Source organism: Monodelphis domestica, chromosome 4, assembly GCF_027887165.1.
Source record: "Monodelphis domestica isolate mMonDom1 chromosome 4, mMonDom1.pri, whole genome shotgun sequence".
NCBI lineage: Eukaryota > Metazoa > Chordata > Mammalia > Didelphimorphia > Didelphidae > Monodelphis > Monodelphis domestica.
The window spans coordinates 231894220-231916288 of record NC_077230.1 but is presented as its reverse complement, the minus strand read 5'-3'; the positions used below and the strand labels follow the sequence as shown (position 1 = coordinate 231916288).

At 42.9% G+C, this 22069-nt stretch overlaps 2 protein-coding genes across 11 annotated transcripts; both read left to right on the top strand.

Moving 5' to 3' along the window:
• The first annotated feature begins 520 nt into the window (after positions 1-520).
• TTC36 (tetratricopeptide repeat domain 36) lies at positions 521-15394 on the top strand. Its single transcript, XM_007494703.3, has 3 exons — positions 521-720; positions 2384-2572; positions 15002-15394. Exons 1-3 carry the CDS (start codon positions 597-599, stop codon positions 15259-15261), a joined length of 573 nt encoding a protein of 190 aa, XP_007494765.1. The 5' UTR covers positions 521-596; the 3' UTR covers positions 15262-15394.
• A 139-nt stretch (positions 15395-15533) lies between these two features.
• Positions 15534-21476, top strand: TMEM25 (transmembrane protein 25). Of its 10 annotated transcripts, none has more exons than XM_056794314.1 (9): positions 15534-16267; positions 16422-16523; positions 17637-17859; positions 18328-18618; positions 18917-19048; positions 19449-19479; positions 19655-19758; positions 20065-20151; positions 20394-21476. In XM_056794314.1, the coding sequence occupies exons 1-9, from the start codon at positions 16253-16255 to the stop codon at positions 20465-20467; spliced, it is 1059 nt and encodes a 352-aa protein (XP_056650292.1). In that variant the 5' UTR covers positions 15534-16252; the 3' UTR covers positions 20468-21476. The 10 variants fall into 10 exon arrangements, with proteins under 10 accessions (XP_056650292.1, XP_007494766.1, XP_056650296.1 ...); XM_007494704.2 differs by adding an exon at positions 17081-17206 and having other exon boundaries at positions 15534-16798; positions 17548-17859; XM_056794318.1 differs by lacking the exon at positions 15534-16267 and adding an exon at positions 17081-17206 and having other exon boundaries at positions 16311-16523; positions 17548-17859; positions 19655-19755.
• The last annotated feature ends 593 nt before the right edge of the window (positions 21477-22069 follow it).

Genomic DNA, 22069 nt, shown 5'->3' with positions numbered 1-22069 from the left:
AAGATTGTTGCTGATGTATCCTCAAATACATTGGAAGAAAAGCAATGAAGAAACAAAACCGTTTTTTCTTAGAAATGGTGAAACCTAATGGAATGGAAGTCAACATGGCATGGTGGATATGACTTCTGTACTTCAGATTTTACCTCAGTTATTTACTAGCTATCTGAGCAAGTCACTTAATCACCTTTGTGCCTCAGTTTCCTTATAGGAAAAGTAATTGGATTAATTACCTCTCATATTCTTTCTATATAGATCAACTCTATCACATTACCTCTAAAATAAAATTCCAAATAAAACTTGGAAATTAGTTCCTAATTGTTCTAACACTACTTAAGCCTTAAATTTGACATCCTTAAGCTCTGCCACCCTCCTTGCAGGGCATAGGTGAATAAATATTTGAAAACATTCTGCCAGTCATTCATTAACTCAAGGCTGGATCACATTGCAACCAAGGCCCTGATAGTTGGGGAGGAGGGAATGACTTTCTTCAAATAGTGTCCTATATTCTTCCCAGTGATTGGTGGTTCAGCCTCTCCTGGTTCCCTCCCCTCAATACTCAACTTGGGGTCACTGTCTCCAGCTAAGCACTGGGTATCATGGGGACTCCAAATGATCAAGCAGTTTTGAGAGCCATCTTCAGCCCAGACACCCCCTTTGGAGATGTGCCTGGTTTGGACCTTGGAGAAGATCAAATAGAGGAAAATCAAGTGGCAGATGATGGTGAGTATTATTTCATGTGACCTTGGGCCTGTCACTTTATTGATGAACCTCAGTTTCTTCAATTATAAAATTGGACTAGATCACCAAGTTCCCAGCCCTACTTCAAGTCCTGTGATCCCTACAATGAATTTAGCCTAGACATTGTGGAGTTAGGCCAGAGCCTTTCCCATCTAGTGATGGTTTGACTCCCTACTACCTATGCCTTCCACTCTTCTCTAGGAAAAGGGAGATTGATCATCCAAGCGTCTGCTCTAAGAACCCCATGAAGGCAATTGGAAGTTAATTGTACCAAAGAAAATTGCTCATAGCCTGTTGCCAATGTAATGTGGCACAGTGCCCCTGCTACCCAGCATTAGAATATCTTTGGGACCACCCTCTCACATAAGAAATCTTCCTCTCACCTTACCAAAGCTCTTGGCCAAAGTTTACTACATAAAGGGGCCCCTTAATTTCCACATCCTTGCCACTATTTGTCATTAATGGAAAAGATATTTTAGAGTAGAGTGATAGAAGTGGAGAGCTGTGTAAGGTGAAAGTGGGCCAGAAGTGATCTGTGGAGCCAAGGAGTAGCAAGTATTCAATGTAATCCTAACCTGGTTTGTATCTAGAACTACTAAACCAAGTCTTGCCAGTCACCAGCAAAGGGGCCCTCTATCTTTTAGTTCAGAGGGCAGGAGAAAGTCTGGGACAAAAAAGTTCTAAGGAGTACCCAGAGCAATTTGCAGTGGATGCCAAATATGAGAGACATGGAGAATGAGGGCAAATCTCATGCCATGAAGGGTTGCCCTCACCTTACTGATGAAAGTTAACTGCAGAATTGGTCTAAAACCTAGTAGGCTAATGATGGATGGAAGCTGTAACCTAACGAATCTATCCAACTGCTCATCAGTAAGTTGGGCTTTCATTTGTTTATGAAAAGAATAGTAATATCAAAAGACCCTGTGGACACTAAGTGGGAGCTGATCTGGGAAGGCTTCATGGAGGTGGAACTTGAACCGAATTCTGAAGGACGCCGTGGATTTTGATAGGTGGGAGAGAGAATAGATGAAAGCAAGTCAAGCGGAGGAGGTACATGGGTAAAAACATCCAGGCAGAAATGGAAGTATACTCTTGGGTTAATGAGTAAGTCATTTCAACTAGAATGATGACTTCATGTGTGAGTGGAATGAGAGATGAGGTTGACAAATTAACCATGGAAACCCTAGAATGCCAGATCTGAGTATGGACCTTTACTGCCTAAGATCCTTTTGCCCCTTGTCATCTATAAATGCACACATATATATTCCTGCCTCCAGGAAGGTCCTTGTAACCTGAAAAATGGCCAAAAAATTAAAACCGTCCAAGAGAGGCAGCTTGGTATAAATGAACACCAAATTTAAGAGCATTTAGGTTCAAATCCCAGTTATGCTACTTGCTACCAGGGTGATATTGGATCGAGCACTTTATTCCTCTGTGTCTCGAATCCCTCATCCATAAAATGAGGTTGCACTGTATAAGCCTTTACTGTCTCTTCTTGCTCCGAATACTAGAATCCCTTGATAAACCCCAGTAAAATGACACCTCTACTAGTCCAATCAGTTGAAATCTCCCAAAGCCCGTGATTGATTCCCCTTCCTCTCCTCCCCATTTCCCCTTCTTCCTGGGTCACAAACATTGGCTACAGATGACATCTTTCCTGGGGACCTGCTGGAACAGACCAAGAACCTAGAATTGCAGGGGGTGACAGCAGCTGAGTCTGGGAACCTGAGCACAGCCCTGGAGAAATTCAGTCAGGCAATCAATCTGCTGCCTGGCAGAGCCTCAGCCTATAACAACCGAGCCCAGGCCCGAAGACTCCAGGGAGATATGGCAGGTGAGTAGATCTTCAGGGGGTAAGATAAGCATGCTAACTTCCAGGAAACCCTCTCTAAGAATTTATCCAAAAAATTGCCTTCTAAGGGGATTTGTGCTGCCCAGGCAATTACAAATGAGACTGGATCTCATGACTCTCAAGGGACAAAGAACACCATAGAGGAAAGGAAATGGGGTTATTTAGCCTGGAAAAGAGAAGGCTGGTGGCATGTGAACCAAATACTCCATCTACGTAAAGTTGGCAAAAAAAATTGGGTAAATGATACAGGTCAGATATAAAGAACTTCTAGACCCTCTTATTGGGGTGTAAGAAAGAAGCAAATAAGATAGAGAAATAAATTTCAACTCTCTATTTGGGGTTAATGTAACCCTAATTGGATTTTGGCAGTAGGCACTGATGGGCCACATGGTTGACCTTGCTCATCGCCTTAGCCAGTCTGGACACTTGGGCTCGTTGCCACTTCTAAATTTTGTATTCCTTCAATATCTGGGGGAGAAGTAGCCATCAGGCACATTCACCAATGGCCAAAATTCTAGGTCCATGGAAAACTTAACTAAGACCCATTGGAGCACTTGGCTGCCAATAAGAGGCCCAGTGATGTAGTAGCATATGTCTTCCTCTATTTCCAATATTCCAGGCCTTAAGAACACAAAGGGAGAAAGGGGATGGGGGATGTCCTTGCTCTCTAGGAGTTTATAATCTCCTGGAGGACACAGCACGTAGAGACAAAAGTAAATATAGATCATTTGAGATGGAAGAAAGTGTTAACATCTTGGGGGATTATGAAATGCTTTCTTTGGCACTTGTGTAGCTAAGCTCTGTCTGGAAGGAAGGTAATTCCTTCCTGGAAGTAAGAATTCCAAAAAACATCAAGGGAGGAAGGAAGACATCCTAAGCATGAGGGAAAGGAGGAGGGAGAAGGGATGAGCTCATAAAACAAATAGGTTAGTTTATTTGGAACTTGGAGGGCATGAAGGAGAGTATTATGAAGTTAACCTACATAGTACCTCTTCTAAACTCTGTATCTCAACTCAAACTGGTGTCCAGGTGCCTAGAGAGTAGTTGACTACATCTCTCCTCTCAGTGTTTTATTATCTATCCTGAGGCAATAGGGTTTCTGAGACTATTGCTCATAAGCTCCTATTTCCCATATGCTGCTTCTAATATCAAACAGTATACATTGATTAGCTTTTTTAGAAGAGGTAAAGCAAGAACAAAAATTATGCAACGTCTTCATAAATCAGGGGTACATTTTTCCTTAGTGAGGATGGGTTCAAGATTAAAGTAATTTGTAAAAAAAAATCTCTCCCCAACCCTTTGGTTCCAGCCCTTTCTACTCCTTTGCCTTCTTAGTTCTGGGCTTTATCACTTCCTGCCTAGATCCTTGCAATGACTTTCTAAATTAGTGTTCTTGCCTGAAAGTTCTTCCCCCTTTCTCTACACTGCAGTCAAATTGATTTTTCTTAAGCCAAATCTAACCTATTCTACTCAATCAAGTCCAGTGGTTTCCTAGTGCCTCTAGAATCGAAACTCTTCTGTTTAGATTTTAAAGCCCTTCACAACTTTGCTCCAACCATCCTTTTCCAGTCTCATTTGACATGCCTCTTTGTCCAGCCTTTTGACTTTTAGATCCAGCCAAACTGGCTTTCTTTCCAATCCTCAAATTCAGCACTCCAACTTCCACCTCTCTTTCTTTGCACTGGCTGACCCCCTTTCAAAGACTGTGGTCCCTCCTCACCTCCTCTTCAAAGTTTCCCTGTCTCCTTCCTTCAAGATGCAAGTCGAGGACCAACTTCCACATGAAGTTTCTCCTGATCATTCTACTGCTAGTGCCTCCTATTTCACACTAATTTATTTTTTATTCTTTCTGTATTTATTTTGCATTTACTGTACTTACGTGTGTCCTTGTCTTTTAGAATGTAAGCTCTTTCTGAGGCTGGATTGGGTTCTTTTTAATTGTAGCATAATACCTGACACATAGTAGATACTTCAAAAATACTCCTTAATGTTTTAATAGAATGAGAAGAGACCTCAGAGGCCCTTTGATGTAGCATATGCTAAAACAAGACTTCCCATTTCAACATAGCCCGGCAAAAGGTCATTAAGCTTTAGCCTGAAGTGGAGGATAGCTTAGTGCCTCCCAAAGCAAACATTCCATTTTGGGACAGCTCTAGTTAGGAGACTTTTCCTGATGTTGAGACCAAATATGACTACCTGCAACTTCTACCCATGACTCCTAGTTTTGTCTTCTAGAACCAAGCAGAATGTCTAATCCTTCTTTCATATTATTATCATATTTTATCCCCTAACTCCACAGTCTGCCCCAAGCTAACTACTCAGGTCCTGCCTTCAGTCATAGTCCTCTCACCATACTGGTCACCATCTCCTGAATATCAGTCAGTCAACGAACTTTCAGTATGCGAACCTGACCCAGGCCAGAGCCCTTAATATTGGAACTACGTGATACCGATTCTTACTTTTTCATCATGTGTGATTATTTCCCATATTTCCCCCAAAATGCAACATTATCATGATAGAGGCCTTCCTTTGATTCATTTGCTATCTCAGAGGTACCAGTATACTACTTACCATCTCTAAGTCTCTCTAAAAGTTCTTGATTAATAGTTTCTGTACTACTTCTTGTGTATAACTAACCTGGTAGCATTCTATAGTCTGCAAATAACCATCATAACCATCGTAAAATTGCATTTTTGATCGTAATTTTAATCCCAAATCATGATAGCCATGAAGATTTACTGTGGTATTGATGTGAGCTGGCAGTGGGCAGTAAGGGGTAGTAATAGGAACAGGACCCTCCTACTCTGAAATATTGCATTTCTCACTAGTTAGCACTGGTTAAAGATCAACTGCAAAACCTGTAGTTTCAACATTTAGTCAAGCATGAATTGCAGATTGACCACTTACCCACTCTGTGTACTGGATCTGTAATATTCTATATGGGGCATCAGCGTTGTAATTGTACCTAATCTATTTTATTAATTACTCTTAGAACTGAAAGACATAATTAATTACCTATAGTGGTCTTCCAATGTACCACATTCCACCTCCCATGTTCTCATTCCAGAAGGGAGGTGACATCTCTCCCCCACTGACAAATGGCAACAAGGTGAACATGAAATCTGCACACTGGGGACTCTGGCATTCCAGAAGAATTGCCCAATCTTGTGCATGCTCCTTATTCCCTATGGCAACAAACCCCAAAACAGACCTCCCTCTGAGTTTGGAATGGGAGATGCCAAGCTACCAGCCCCACGAAATATGCCAATTCTGATCCACAGAGTGTAGAAGCTGCCACTCTAGAGTGGATCTGATACTCTATACTATCAGCTCCAAAGAGGCTACTCTACTAGCCCTGGGTTTGTCCATTAGCCCTAAGGCTACCTGATTAGCCCTCAGACTATTTCACCTGCTGTTAGGTATTAGACCAACATAAACCACTCTTCTTCAAGTAAAATTCTTTTCTTATTTCTGGATTGAATGGAGTTTGAGTCTCCTATTCTTGGGGTGAGACCCTGCTAAAAACTTGGGTGTGTTTCTCCTACATCACTATAATTAAAAAGATGGGCTTTGTGGCAGTGTTTGGTCTCATTAAATGCATTTCATGATTTCACAGAACCACTCTTAGAAGCAAAAAAGGGAGGACTCTATAATGGGAGGGGAGCGTGCTTTGGAGGACCTTACTTATACTCCTATAAGCACAAGAAATTTAAGAGGTAGGAATAGGGAAAACGAGGTGACTCAGTGCCAAGTCTGGAGTTGAGGGGACTTAGGTTCAACTTTGGCCCCAGACACTTCCTACTATGTGCCCCTGGACAAATCTTTTGCTTAGCCTTTGCCTTTCTGTCTTAGAGTTGTTACTAGGACAGAGTTTAAAAACAACCAGTCAAAAAAAAAAGGCAGGTTGAAGAGAAGAAACCCTTAAGCTGCCTTAGTACATACTTTTTTACCCCCTTTTTATAGATTAGGAAACTGAGAATGAAAAAGGGTTAAGTGGCTTACTCAGGTTACATAGCCAGTAAGAATCCTAAGGCAAGATGCAAATTTAGCATCATATTTAGTCTTGCTTAGGTAAGTTATTGTTGGCTCTAAGCCCATAAACTTTACCTCCTGGAATATCGTATTCTAAGCTCTCTGCTCCTTTATGGGGATGGCTACTAAATCATGTATGATCCTAACAGTGGCTCCTTTATATTTGAATTCTTTCTTTCTGATGCAGAAATTTGCAGAATTTTATCTTTGACCTAGAAGCTCTGGATTTGGGCTATAATGTTCCTGGAAATTTTCATTTTGAGGTTTCTTTTAGGAGATGGCTGATGAATTCTTCCTGTTTATACTTTGCCCCCCTGATTCTAAGAGATCCAGGAAGTTTTCTTTTAAGATTTCTTGAAATATGCTGTCTAGATTCTTTTTTAAAAACCAAAATATTCTGCTAGTTCAATGATTCTTAAATTTTTTCTCCTTGATACATTTCCAGGTCAGTTGTTTTTTGAGATGAGATACCTTATACTTGTAATGAATAAAATTTTCTGGAGGTGGTATTTTTAATTTTAAAATATTAATTTATTTAGCTGCTCCTCAAGAAAATCTAACTAGCCAATAGAATCCCTCATAGTCTAAACAGAGACAACAGAACTCAAGCCAGGCAGCCAGGCCTGGCTAGAGAAAATGAAAAAAGAAACTTTCATATGAGCAAAATTAGCAGCTAGGCAGAGTGGAGAGAGGAACAGCATGACCAGAAGATAGGGGGAAAAGAGTGAGCAAGCCAATTTATCTCCATTGTAATGTCATCACTGTTCCACCCCAAGATATCTCTGACTGGAGAACAGTCACACAGGAAGTGGAAACAGAGACTGGAATTCCTTTATCACTAGAAAGGGGGTGTCCCAAGAATGCCAAGAGACTGGCCACATGGCTACCCAGTGCTCATGCTTCCCAACATGGCAGATGCCTAGCCATCTTCATTACTTAATCAATCCTTGGTTATAGATAAATAAGGAGTAGGTTTACACCCTGCCTGTGACAGAAACCAACTCATTGAGATGACTAACTCTGTTGGATTTAACCTAGTTGTATATGGGGGGGTAGAAGGGATAGCTTTCTGGTTATAAAATCAAGCTTCTTCAGGGCTAAAGTGGAAACCATTTCTCAAAAAAAAATTCAATTCAATATTGATTTTCCACACTCTTTCTTCTATTTTCTCATTCTTTCAGCTTTGTTTTAATTTTTTTGTCTCTTGGAATATTGACTCCTATTTGATTCATTTTAATTTTCAGGGATTTTTCTCCAGGGAAGATTTTATGTTTCTTGTATGAATTTCCTTGTCAGTTCTTTCTTGAATAATTCATTCATTTTCAAGTTTTCTCCTCAAGCACTGCCATTATATTTGTGGGAAAATTTTAAACTTTTTAAAAATAAACTCTTGCTTCATCTCTTCTGGGAATTCTAATTGAGTTTGTTCCCAAGTTGTGTTTTTTCTGAGACTTTGTAGAAATTTTGGAGTCATTCTCTTCTGCATCTATGTCTTGAGCATCCTTGCTACCATAAAAGCTTGTTGTGATGGGTTCTTTCTTAATTTGCCATTCTTCCAACCTACTTCCTAACTTCAGACTTGATGATATGACAAGGCACTGCCACCCTTCTTGAGGGAAGGTCTCTGTTAGTCCTGTTCCTACTCTTTTGGAGTGTTGTGTGTAGTTCAGTTGTAAGAACTCAAGGATTAGCCAGGGACCTTCAAGCCCTCAAGGCTCCCAAAGTGGTTCTGATACAGGGAAAAGTCTTTTTCTGATCCCCTGCTCTGAATTCTGTAGGTTTCTGGATTATGGATTTTTATCTGAACAACGGTAGACTGTTGCTGGACCCTACCCACAACAGCATCTAGGAAGCTTTCTCAGTCCATCTTGAACCTGTGACCTGACACTGGGGCACGAGTGATGAAGCTGCCAGTTAGCACCTGCTTCCATTGCAGTAACCCATTATGGGTCTGGGACCTCCTCTTGCTCTTGTTCATCATCTCTTTGTGGATGATGGTATGCTCCTTCCTAATGCAGTGTGCTCAGGCCTGACTATGTCCCCGGTTTCCTCAGAGTTATCTATCTATTCTGATCTACGCTAGACAAATAACTGTGATTTTTTTATTAATTTAGTCTTGTGTATTTTCTAAATCTGTTTGGAGTTCTTATATTGTTTCCTGTTTGTATTGTTGCCATCTTGGCTTTGCCTAAAATATATTTTTAATCAAATTACATGGATAGGGGCCCCACATACTCTAGGAATGGTCCTATGATTTCTCAAATGAAACTGGACACAATTTCCTCCTCCTACTTAATAGTGGGCCCCACTCATTGTCTATCTAGACCACATGCAAAAAGGATATTATTTATATCTATTTGTCTATACCTATAGCTATCTATTGATGGACTAACTCAATGGACTTTCCATATGCTTCATTTTATAATATAGCTGATTAAAATTTTCACATCAAATTTTAATTTTTCTAATACAATGGTTAAACCAATTTTTAAATCATTGCAGTTTTCAATATAGAGGCATCTCTTTCATTTTATTGGACTATTTAATCCATTTACATTTAAGGTAATGACTGTTAGGTTTGTGTTTTCCTTCACTGATTTCTTTTGTACTTTATCTGCCACTTCTTTTAAGTTAGACTCTTTTACCTGCAATTCATTTTGCTTATATGCATTTGATTCAAGTCTCTTTCCATAGATCATTTTTGTAATGGTCTGGAGTCATAGAGGCAAATAATTTGTATATAGTTCTCTATACACATCCTATATCCTACTCACATAATAAAAGCACTCCAGACTTAAGCCCTGAGTTCTCAGATAATTTTATCATTCCTTGGGTATCAGGGAGTCTCCAAAATCTAGCCCCTCAAATTGTGTCCATGGTCCTGATCATTCTGGTAACAACTTGCAAGGGCTGCTAGTGTTGCCTTCTATTCCCTTGTTCAAGTTTTTTAATAGCAGGCATGAATGAGCATGATGCTCTGGCATTATGTTCGTGCTTGCTATGTCTAATCTTCAATGAGCAATGACAGGGTTGATTGTATATGTCCCAAATGGGACAGAAACTCTAGTAATACCTCTTGAGTCCGGACACTCCTGTCCTGAGGGAGTTGTATTCACTCCTTCTTTAATATACATGATTTCCTTTGGAAATTTTAGATCTGTTATAATAGATGCAGTCCTTTTCATCAAGTTGTAAAGATTAAAATTAGGGAATATGGGGAGACTGAGGCAGGTAGAAATTAGTTTCTCTCTACAAGGAGTATTATATTTTTTAGAGGTTTATTAGAGGTTAAAGATTAAAGAATATACAAGTAAGAAACATGTGCCTAGGCTAGAGGCCTAGACAAAATAACCTCACATCATGGAAGAGATGCATCTGCTCCAAAACAGAAGTCCAAAAGAGAGCCCGAAAAAACCTTTGCCACCAGCTTAAATCCTTCCTCAATCTCGCCCACCTCAGAATTCCCATGAGATTACAAAGCATTTTGGGGAAGTGGAGAAAAGGCTTGTGGGGATTGTAGTCCTGTATTCAAGTCTATTTTTTACATTCCCCCATATGATCGTTTGCAAAAAAATTAATTTTTTTTCCAAAGGATCATGAAAATATAATCAATTTAAAGATTACAATAATTTGAGGATAAGAGAAAAAAGGACAAAACCAATAATTGCTGAAACGCATTGACAAAAAGCCAGTTAGGGGGCAGTCCCCTTTGGCATGAAAGTATACATACAAATAAATGTTCAATCAACCACACCCAAAGTTCAATTTTGTGCAACTTGTGGTCTGGAGGCTTCTTCATGGTGGCTTCTCCAACAGTTCAGTTCTGGATTCAGAGAGGTAGCATCTTCTTTACCTAAAATTCTTCTCAAAAAGGAATTTAAACTTTGCAATTTAAATAATGACATTTTTTACATTACCCCCGTTAAGAGGGTGATTAAAAAAAAACAAAACAAGATCACTTAGGGATACATGGCTGAGGTATGAGGTATATGAATCAATTGGCAAGAGAAAGAAAAAAAACATCAGAAAAATCCAAATAAAAAAAGAAAAATTTCTGGATGAAAATATAGACTATCAAAGTCTTATGTGTAAAAATTCCAAGTAAAAGAAAAATAAATCTATAACAGGTCCTTGAATCAGGGCCCAATTAAAATGATCTAAGCAATGATGCATTTACCCAGTCAGTAGCCAGGACTACAGAAAGTTACCACACTATGAGAGGCAGAAAAGGGGACCAGAGTATATAAGCCAAGGTTCCGGGAGCCAAGTTTGAGGTACTTGGTAGAATGTGGAACAAAGAAGACCTACTTTTAACACATGTTAAACAGCCGCAACCTCAAACCCCAAACACATTCAAGTCCTCTTTGTCTAGGCTCAAAGTGACATCAATTTCACCAGGATTGGTTGGTCTCTTTGACCTTATGCTCTATTGGCACTATGCAGTGGCTCTTTTGTGTATATCTTGTCCTGGAATCAGACAGAATCATTAAGCAAAGTCCCATAATTTATTTAAATAATTAGTGGCATCATTTTTATAGTCACAAGCTTTTTAGGGCATACAAGTATTTCAAACTTGTAGCACTGAAAAGTTAAAGAAAATCTTAATACTGGTGACATGTGCTTCAAATATAAAAAGGAGAGAAAAAATAATAAAAAAAACTGAAAAAGTATATTGCACATGCAAGAAAAATATAATAAAAAAAGCTTTAAAAATTCAAAAATATAGCTTATAATCATTGACACTGTCAGCTAAGAAAATATAAAATGCAAGGCTTTCTCACAAAAAATGAGATCCGTTTCCTCTTAATATCCACTGTGGGTAGAAGGCAAATGAATTGAACAAGGTTAACAATTTTTCATCTTTAAAAATACAGTAGTACAAATATGTAGTTACCAAAATCCCCAAAATTCTCAATAGCCCAATTAATTACAATAGCAAGCAAACACACTTTCATATTTCACATAAGTTGCTGTATGACATTTTTAAAACCTATGAATTGATGGACATTTGTCACAATTTTTACAAACATAGCAATCTTTCAACCTTGGTGAATAAAACATATTTTTTAAACAAAATAAAACTCATCTTGGGTTAAGAGCATAATGAAGAAATCTATATATCATTCTGGTGCAAGTAAAATAGTGAGCCTTTGGTGGGTCTTTACAAAGTCCACAAATAAAATAATGATTGCTAGAATAAGAAGTAATGAAATGGATGAGGGAAAAGAATCTTTATATGAAATATCCAATTTTAAAAGTCCAATATCTAAAATCTACCATTCCCTAATAGTCAAAAGATATGATTAGTATTCAAATAAAGAAATATGAACTAATAATAACCACTTGAAACATTTAAAAATAATTATTAGCTTGTTTATTATCAATAACTAATAGTGAAATAAAAACTAAAAGAACTATGATATATGACTTTACATTCATCAGAATGTCAAAGATGGTGGGATTATAGGAAAACAGCAATGCTATTCACTAGCAATAGAGGTGTGAATTAATCTAGCTCCTTTGAAAAAAAGCTTAGACAATGGGAATTTTAATGAAACAAGCAAATTAATTAATTTTTAAAATAACTTAGACTTCTGCAAATGAAATTATAGAAACTTTTCATGCCCATTGACCCACTAATATCTCTACCCCCAAGGAGGTTATTAGCAATAAGAAAAAAACCTTTGTGCATGAACCTATTCACATCAATACAGTTTACAATAGCTAAAGCATGAGTCAAATGATTGGAGAACAGATGAACAAATTGCATTACATGAATGTATGGTCTAACCATGCTATAAGCAATGATGAAAATGAAGAATTCCTATTCATAGAGACAGTTGATGGGGTGAGATGGTGAGTAGGACTGTTCAATCCTTTCCCTTCATTCTATTACTGACTATGGTTTTTCAATATAAGGGGCAAAGAGATAGTGCAGTGGATTGAGTTCTAGGCCTGGAATCAGGAAGACCTGAGTTCAAATCCGATCTTAGACACTATCTGTGTGACCCTGGGCAAGTCACTTAACCTCTGTCTCAGTTTCCTCATCTATAAAATGAAGATAATAATTGCACCTGCCTCCCAAGATTGTTTTAAAAATAAAAGGAGATAATTGTAAAATTATCTTGTAATTGTAATTTGTAATTTATTTGTAATTTGTAAATAATCTTATAATTGTAAAAGCACTTAGAACACTGCCTAGCACAAAGTAGGGCACCATTTTGTTATCATATAAACATTCTCTATTCCTTGGCCATTTTCTCATTACTGGAATTCTCACTCTGAGGTACTGCTATCCTAATTGGTGTGTGCCTTACTTGGGGAAGTTTCGACCATGATGCACTTTATTCCTGACCATCGCTTATCAAAGTGTTTACTCTGGCTGGCCCTTCTCTTTCTAAAACCAAGATCAAGTCAGCTCTGCCATAGTCTTTTGTGACTTCATTGACCATATTGTAACCTTTTAGACTTAAATGTTCCTCCCTAGGCCACCAATCAATCAATCAACAGATTTATTAAGTGCCTACTATGTACTAGCCGCGGTGCTAATCAAAAAAGGTTCAAAAAGAGGCAAAAGATAGTCCCTGCCCTTAAGGGAGCTTACAGTCTAATAGAGGAAACAGCATGCAAGCAAATGTATACAAAGCAAGATACAGGATAAATAGGAAATAATGAGCAGAGGGAAGGAACTGGGATTGAGTCATGTGTATTTTACCCTTTTATAAAAGAAAGCTAATTAAGTCTGACAGACATTAATATCAACTGATAACCCTAGGGGAAAGTGTACTTGGGGGGAAGGGCAATTTATGAATTATATGGCATTAGAAAACTACCCCCTCACCTACAACTGTACTTCAGTATATATGCTATGAAGTGATGCAGAGTTAACAGAGTAGAACCAAAAGAATAATGTGAATGTAGATGAGGCCAGATGATCTTTAATTCAAAGCAAAAGTTTTAAGAGAATAGCAAAATAAATAAAAAGGGAAATTTTCCCCGAATGCACAACTTCCCACTGATTTCCACAATACATGTGGAAGTGGAAATACTTCTCCCCACAACAACTAAGACTCATAGGACTGCATACCCATCAGAAGAGCTCTCAGCCTCTAAAACCACTGTTTAATTAAAGAGCATCTGGCCCAGGAAAAGTGAAACCTTAGGTGGAGACTCATGAAGTGAACACGGTTCTTGCCTTTCCCAGCACTGCTGATAGCCCATGCAGCTGGGCTGCTTGCTCACTAAGCTGCTGCCTCCATCCCTGTTACTAAGCTTCCTTTTCCCAGGGAGTCATGACAGGTCTTATGTGAGACATTCAACCCTTGGAGGGGTTTTTTTTAACTCTTTTGTTTGTCAGCCCCAAAGTCATAGCCAGCACAACAAAGGTCAAGTCTTTTTTTGACATCCTCTGTTCTTTCAGAAGAAACTTCCTCAGGCCTGCTTGATATGTAGGCTGGGATGAGTAGATTGATTTCAACTCCCACCCTGTCCCTTATAGCTAGGGTCTGCATATAGAGAGATCTGGAAATCATCTTCATAGAGATACTTAATTTTTAAATGGTTGAATGACTAGACCCAAAGATAAGTGCTCTCAAATGATTTTATGCTTATCTGTCTACATGCTTTATCCCCCAGTAAAATTTAAGATCTGTGAGGGAAGGTAGTATTTTTCATTTTTCTCTTTGTGAGGGAAGGTAGTATTTTTCATTTTTCTCTTTGTGAGGGAAGGTAGTATTTTTCATTTTTCTCTTTGTGAGGGAAGGTAGTATTTTTCATTTTTCTCTTTGTGAGGGAAGGTAGTATTTTTCATTTTTCTCTTTGTATCTCCAGTGCCTAGAACAGTGAGTGTCTTGGGCAGAACTGGGAAGTCTCTGGTAAAGTGTCCTTGGCCCTGTTCTGCTGAACATTCTTATTAGTGATTTATATGAATTCACAGATGACATGCTTATTACATTTTCAGATGATTTAAAGCTGGAAAAGATAGATAACGCTTTAAGTAACAGAATTGAGATCCAAATATATCTTTTTTAAAACTTTAATTAATTTAGACTATTTTTTCATGGCTTCAAGATTCATGTTCTTTCCCAGCCCTCCCTTGCCCCCCCCCCCCTCCCGTAGCCCACGCGCAATCCCTCTGTGTTTTACGTACGTCGTTAAGATCTAATTATATCTTGACAAGGTTGAGGGTGGTGTGTGTGAGAAGGAAGCTGCAGTTTCGAATATGACCATCAGGGGGCACAGTGACTTCACAAGGAAAGGTGGAAGCTTGGTCCTCCTTCCTTAACCTAACGATCAGGAGAGATGGCTCCAAGAAGAGTCTCCCTCTTCCAATCACCTTCAAAGGATTTTTCTTTGTTCCCCCTCCCCCCGCCCCACTAGGTGCACTGGAGGACCTGGACTGTGCCATCCTGCTGAGTAGGGGCCAAGGGCAGGTGGCATGCCAGAGCTATGTCCAGCGGGGTCTCTTATTCCGGCTGCAGGGCAGAGATGATGATGCCAGGAGCGATTTCGAGAAAGCAGCTCATCTGGGTAGCCCCTTTGCCCGACGCCAGCTGGTCTTGCTCAACCCTTATGCGGCTCTGTGTAACCGGATGCTGACTGATATGATGAGGCAGCTGCAGGGCATCAGTGAGCCCTGAGAACAGGCACCCCCCTGCCTGGGTATTTACCCTCCTTGGCAGACCAGAAAGTGTGTGTGTGTTGGGGGGGGGGGGACGACAGCATTTATCTTGAGCCCACTAACTGAATAAAGACGCCTTTCTTTGAGTCTGATTCCTAGTCCTGATTGTGTGAAAATGATTCCCTTTAACTCCGCCAGGATTCATAGAATCTTAGCTTTTAGAGCCAAAAAGAAACAGCGGGGTCTCCTTTAGTCCCACTGAAGCCCAGGGGTCACCAGAGTGGAAAGTTACAGTCTGAATTTAAACCCAAGTCCTGTGACGCCAGAACCCGACTTCTTTCCACTTTACCACAAGTGCCTCTATTCAGTTCAGCGCTGTAAAGGCAGTGTAGTCCCATGGAAAGAGTGCAGAGAATTTAGGAACACAAGAGTTAGAATTTCAGTTCTGCCCAGGTCACCTTGTCACCTTGGGTAATTCATTTTACCTCTCTGGTCAACTTCTTAGAGAATCAAAGAAAGGCAGCATGGTGTCAAGATACCCGAGGTCCTGGGTTTGAATCCCGACCTATGTCCGCTATTCCCTCTATAACTTTGGGCAGGTCACTTCCCTTCTGTGCCTAGGTTTCCTTCTCGGGAATATTGGGAGGCGATTTCTAAGGTCCCTTTCACTTCTAAATCCTGTGACTCCTCAGTTTAAAAGAGAGGAAACCCGGACTCAGAGAGTGGTGGGACACACGTAGTCATAGGAGTGGCGGAGATGGAATTTGGACTTGGGTGTTCCCCTCTCAGTGCTAACGCTTTCAGCCACAGCTAAGTGATAAGATAGCAGAGCCTCAAACTAGGAGCGGCCATGAGAGGTCATCCAGAGCGCCCGGGCTCCGGCGTTACCCCCTTTATCCACACTGTGCTTCCTGGGAGACCAAGGTCACAGAGCCTGGAGACAAATCACACTCCTGGACCAGCTTCCCGGATGTGCCGCCCTCTATAGTGCGGAAACAGCAGGGGGTCCCATGCGCGTGCCTAAGGTGCATTGGGGAAAACATAAGGCGAGTGGGAGCTAATGCTTCTCACAACGGTCCCTAGCTTCCCACTCCAGAAGGAAGGGGTCGAGCGGTCTAGCGTTCACCTGGGAAGACGACAGCAGATCGGGCATTGATTGGCCCTGTCTGCCCATACTAGGCGTTCTTGCATCATACCGCAGTATTCATCAGACCCGAGCAGTTGCTGTCCTCCGTCCTGGAGAGGAGCCTGGACCAGGGTTTAACCGGGGAGGGATCCCGGGTGAGTGATGCTCAGGGGATGGCTCAGGCCCAGGAGAGGGTCTGTCTACTACAGAGAAACTCCCTCCCCCTGCCCCCCACTGCCCAGACGTCTTGCCTGGTACTTAGAACTGGTCCCAAAGCTGAGCCGTCCCCGAATCCCACTTGCTCCCCTCACCGAGGTGCAGAAAGGAGAGACCAAAGGCAGGGAAAGAGGGCGGAGGACAGGGTGTGGCCTGAAAGAGACCGGAGTGGGAGGAGACACTCGGGGAGGAAGAGAGCCGACGACCTTCTGGTGTAGGGACCCCCTTTACTTGCTTGTGCGTTTCCATGTGTCTGTTTCTGCATGCATGTTTCAGTGTGTCCAGGCACATGTTTCTGTGTATATCTGTGAGCGTTTGTACACAAATATAAGCTACGATGTGTTTCTGTGCATAGGTCTGTGACGGGGTGCTGTGTTTGTCAATGTGTGGGGGTGTTTCCGGGCTCTCTGTATATGCATGTGTTTTCTACATGTATATGTGTATGGGAGGAGGCCCTGGGGCCTGCCGTCCCTTTCTTCTTTCCTCCCATCCCCAGGTCCCTCCCCTCTACCCCCTCCCCAGACCCAAAGGGGATTCAAACAGGGGTGGACCACGATGCTTTCCTGGATCTTCCCTGCTCTCTCTCCCACACTGCTGCTAGTTCTGGCACTGCCGGGCTCAGGTACCTCCTCAATCCTGTCACCCTTCCTGGTGTTCACTAACTTCTCAGGAGTACCCCCCACCCCCTCCCCAACTGCCCTCCTGGCCCTACCCAAGCAGCTCTGGGTCTTTAGGAGAATCTCAGAGGCTGCTCTGCCTCTCTCTCTCCTTAGCTCCCCATTCATGTGCCATCTGGAACATCTGGGTTTCTCCCCATGTTGTGTTTCCTTGTCATTCCCTACACACACTTGCTCCCCCACACACACACTTATTTTAGCTCTCTGTACTCCCTCTGATGTCCTTATTACTGGCTCCGAAGTATTCCTGCTGCCCTTCAATCATTGGGCCCCTACTCTGTTCCAGGGCAGGGGGAGCTGGCACCCCAGATCGATGGGCAGACATGGGCAGAGCGGGCTCTGAGGGAGAATGAACGCCATGCCTTCACCTGCCAGGTGGAAGGTGGCCATGACCCTCCGAGGCTGGCCTGGTACCTGGATGGACAGTTGCAGGAGGCCAACACTTCGAGGCTGCTGAGTGTGGGTGGGGAGGCCTTCACAGGGAGCACCAGCACTTTTACAATCACTGCTCAGAGGGCTCAACATGAGCTGAACTGCTCCTTGCAGGATCCAGACACCAGGAGGGTGGCCAATGCTTCTGTCATCCTTAATGTGCAGTGTGAGTGTCCATGGGGTGGAGAAGGGTGATGAAGGGAGAGGGGTCTCTGCAATGTGCTCCTGGAGTCCCTATACCCTAGACATCAACCCCCAGGTCTGTCCAGGTGCCATCCCCAGGACCTGGCAATATTAAACCCAGCACATTGAGGAATAGCAGGCCTGAGAGGACAGACCAAAGCAGCCTACCTTCTTATCTCCTACTTTCAGTAGCACCCTCAGAAAGAACTCATGGGTCCTGTTTCCTCTTTGCTGTTCTTATGCCCAGACCCAGATCCCATTTTCAATCTGAGAAGAAGCTCCAAGTAGCCCGACCCCAGTTGTATCTGAGAATTGACTCTGGGTGTGCAGATCACCAACCTGAGCCCCTAGTCCCCTCCTTTCCTAAAAACTATGTTTGGGAGGGTTGTTTTGGGGGTTGGGGTGATATTGGGCCAGTGATAGGAGTCAAGTGGCTTCTGCTTTGTCCCAGTCAAACCAGAGATTGCCCAGGTTGGGGCCAAGTACCAAGAGGCCCAGGGCCCAGGGCTGTTAGTTGTCCTGTTTGCCCTGGTACGTGCCAACCCACCTGCCAATGTCACCTGGATTGACCGGGATGGACCTGTGACTGTCAACACTTCTGACTTCCTGGTGTTGGATGCCCAGAGCTACCCCTGGCTCACCAACCACACTGTGCAGCTACAGCTACACAGCCTGGCCCAAAACCTCTCTGTGGTGGCCAGCAATGGCGTGGGTGTCACTAGTTCTTCTCTGCCAGCCCCAGGTGAGTCAGGCAAAGCTCAAAGGGGTGTGGGTGGTAGAGAACAGACTGCCCCCTCCTATTCATAAGGTAAGCATTGACAGAAACTAGCATAGGCATTGCCAATATGGTGGGGTGAGCACGGGGTAGCATGTGAGAAAGGGAAGAGGGTCTCTTACCTGAAGACAAAGGAATTGCACTGAGGCTGCTAGAGGGAAATCCTGTCCATAGGAACAAAAATTGCCAGGGCTTCTCTCCCCTTGCATGTTGGGCTGGGCTGGGACACTAACTACCTCAGACTTGACCAAGGGATGACCCACAGGGCTCCTGGCCACCCAGGTGGAAGTGCCAATGCTGGGCATTGTTGTAGCTGGAGCCCTTGCCCTGGGAACTCTGGTTGGCTTTAGCACCCTGGTGGCCTGTCTGGTCTGCAGGAAGGACAAAAAGACTACAGGTAGGGACAGGGGTAGAAAGAACAAGGGGTTGGGGAGAAGGGGGACATGTAGAGAACAGGTATAGGGAAGGGGGCTATGGGTAAAAGCAGGGAAGATGAAATACAAGGATAGAGCCCATAGTAAGGTTGCCAGGTGGGGCAGAGATCCAAGATGGTGAGCATGGAACTGAAGGAATGTGTAACAAAGAACTGGGCAGAACAAGTTGCACCTGACAGCTATTTCCCTGGAGTGTGGGAGACACCAGAGCTTTGAGGATCAGGGTCCGACAGTAGGATAAGTGAAAAGTCATGAATTTTCTAGTCAGAGTTAGGCATACAGGAACACCTCCCTGGCTGAGTCGGCACTCGGTGCTCTGTGGTAGGATGTAGTTAGTGAGCCCACCCTCTTGTTTTTCTCCAGGTACCTCTCGGCGACCATCTCTCCTCTCCAGGTAACATGCTCTCAGTGTGAGTATTATGGTGGGTTGCCAGATGAGGGGCAGGACTGATGCACAGTGTGGATGTTGGGGAGATTTCTTGGAGGTTGGTAGTTCTGGGCTATACCACAAATCAAGGGCATATCCTAGTTGGTATCATGAGTGATGCCAACATTTACTTCCCTTGCAGCGACTCCAACAACCTGAAGCTCAACAATGTGCGACTACCCCGGGAAAACATGTCCCTTCCCTCCAACCTGCAACTCAATGATCTCACTCCAAATTCCAAAGGTGGTGTGTATTTTGTGGTCAGTCCATACCCAAAGTGTGTTGGTGAGTTCTGGGTGCCACATTTTAGGAAGAACATTGAAAAAGTAGAGTGGGTTCAGAAGAGGATGGACAGTATTGTGAGATGACTAGAAGCCAGTGCCCTCCCCTGCCACCCAAGGCCCTACAGCCCCCCCCCAAGCCCTTGCCCACTGGGTTGGCTCCTGAGTTTGCAGTCCCCTAAAATATACCCGGAAAAAGGAGCATGGGCACTAGAAGGAACTTGCCTGGCATTGGAGGGCATCAAGCACCACCATCTTTATCATCCAACAGCCAAACCAACTGATGGACAGATACCACAGAACACCAGAAGGCCTGACATTCTGGACCCAGAGAATGGTGTCCTTTTCACCAGCCAAGGTAACCAGACCAAGGAAAGTGGGTATCAGCAGGGTACATGCCTCTCCACCCTCTCCTTTCCCTTGCCCAAGATGTCTATTTCTATAGCTTCTGTAGCCCTTAGAGGGCATGGAAGGAACCTAGGTATCTATGCTCCCAGCTCTCCAAGAGAGGTTCCCTGGGAAGAGGGTTGGCACATAGACTAAGTATCTCTTCCTCTATGGTGCTGGGAGCTCATGCTCTGGATCCCTTTCACCCAACAGGTTTTGTACATCTTCCGATGCTGGGCTACATCTATCGGGCATCCAGTATGAGCAGTGATGAGATTTGGCTCTGAGCAAAAGTCCTTCCTGACCCTTGGGAGCCCTTCACTTTTCTCCTGAGCTTGTCCTTTCCCTCCTGACTGGGGAGGGAAATTTTGTTACCCATATATGAGCTTGACTGGTATCATTGGGACCTCAAATTGGAATCAGATGTTCTTCGGATTGAGGCTGCCCGTGAGAACTAGTCACTTCATTTTAACTCAGGTTGGTCTTGAGGCTTGGACACAATGCAATGAATGCCCAAACTGAATGTAGCTATGCTCAAATAGCATGTAACTGCCTGGAGAGGGCATGCCATTTCCTATGCCATTTCCTGAGACCTCAAAACCCCACCCCTGTGCTTCTTCAGCACTTTATACAATGGATATGGGGAGCATGCCAAGCTGGGTAGACAAGGAGGATGCTGCATGTCCTGGGCACAGCCCCTTGCTCCTCTTTTAACCATCTAGGCCTCACCCACACCAGGCAAAAATTAACTGTCCTTTCTTTGTGTGCCAACCCTGGCACACTGGCATGGGTTAAGCTAAGCACAACCTCTTCCTTTTGGCTGAAAGCCACCCTGTGCATCTGCTTCCTCATGGGTACCACACATGTGAGTGGTGGAGGTGGGAGATGGACTTTCTTGACCTCCTCGGTAGACCCAAAGCATCTTTATTGTAAGCACTATCAGTTACTGGGCATCAGCGTAAGGAGGGAGGGAGGCCTAGTAACGCCCTCCAGAGGGCATGAAGCTATGCATCTGTTCCTGCAATGTCAGCACTTTAAGAATGTCCTGTAGGAGAGGGGGCATGACTAAGAGCCCCCTGGGCTTTTACTTTTTCTCAACTTTCTTCTGTATTTGAGACTTCCTAGTGATTCACTGTGAGTGCCCTGGGCCCATCAGGGCTAAGGTTTCCCTCTTCAAAACTGTTCTGCCTTCTCCTATTCTTGTGTTCTGCTTATTATTATTCTTGTGTTCTCCCACCCTCTCCAGCCCTCTGGAATCCATCTTTTGGCAGCAATAAACGAAAGTGTTCAGTCCCATGCAGCTCCTATTTTTCTCTAGGGGAAATTCTTTCCAAAGAGGGATGGCCACGACTGAAAGAAATCATTCTGTTAGTAGCATTGATGGTATGCCCAAGGCTCTTGGGTGTACCGAGAGAACCCTGCTTTGGGAGCCTGGGGAGAGGAGAAAAGGACTCCACGGACACAGAGGGGACAATATGGTTCTCACCTAAAGGAAATAGATAAGCCTTTAGTTGAGAAGCCTGCCTAAGGTTGTATGCAGGAATTTTAGATTCTAATGGATCCACAGAGATAATTATAACATCAAGTGGCATTGACCTGAAACATTTTCATAGAATCCGAGAATGTGAGAGTTGTCTAGGGACCTCAACAGCTATAACTATCTAGTCCACTCTATGTATGAAAGGAATCATCATTATTACATACCCACCAAATGGTTGCTCACTTTTCTGCAAATTTTCTAATTGAAAAAAATGGTGGCAGATGTCATATTGTCCTTGGCTGGCCTGATGATGGTTAGCCCAGCTGGAAACTTATAAGAAGCAATCTAAGGAGAAATGACTGCTGATTCTCATACCACTGCGTAGTGCTGTCTTGGGTATTGGGGGTTG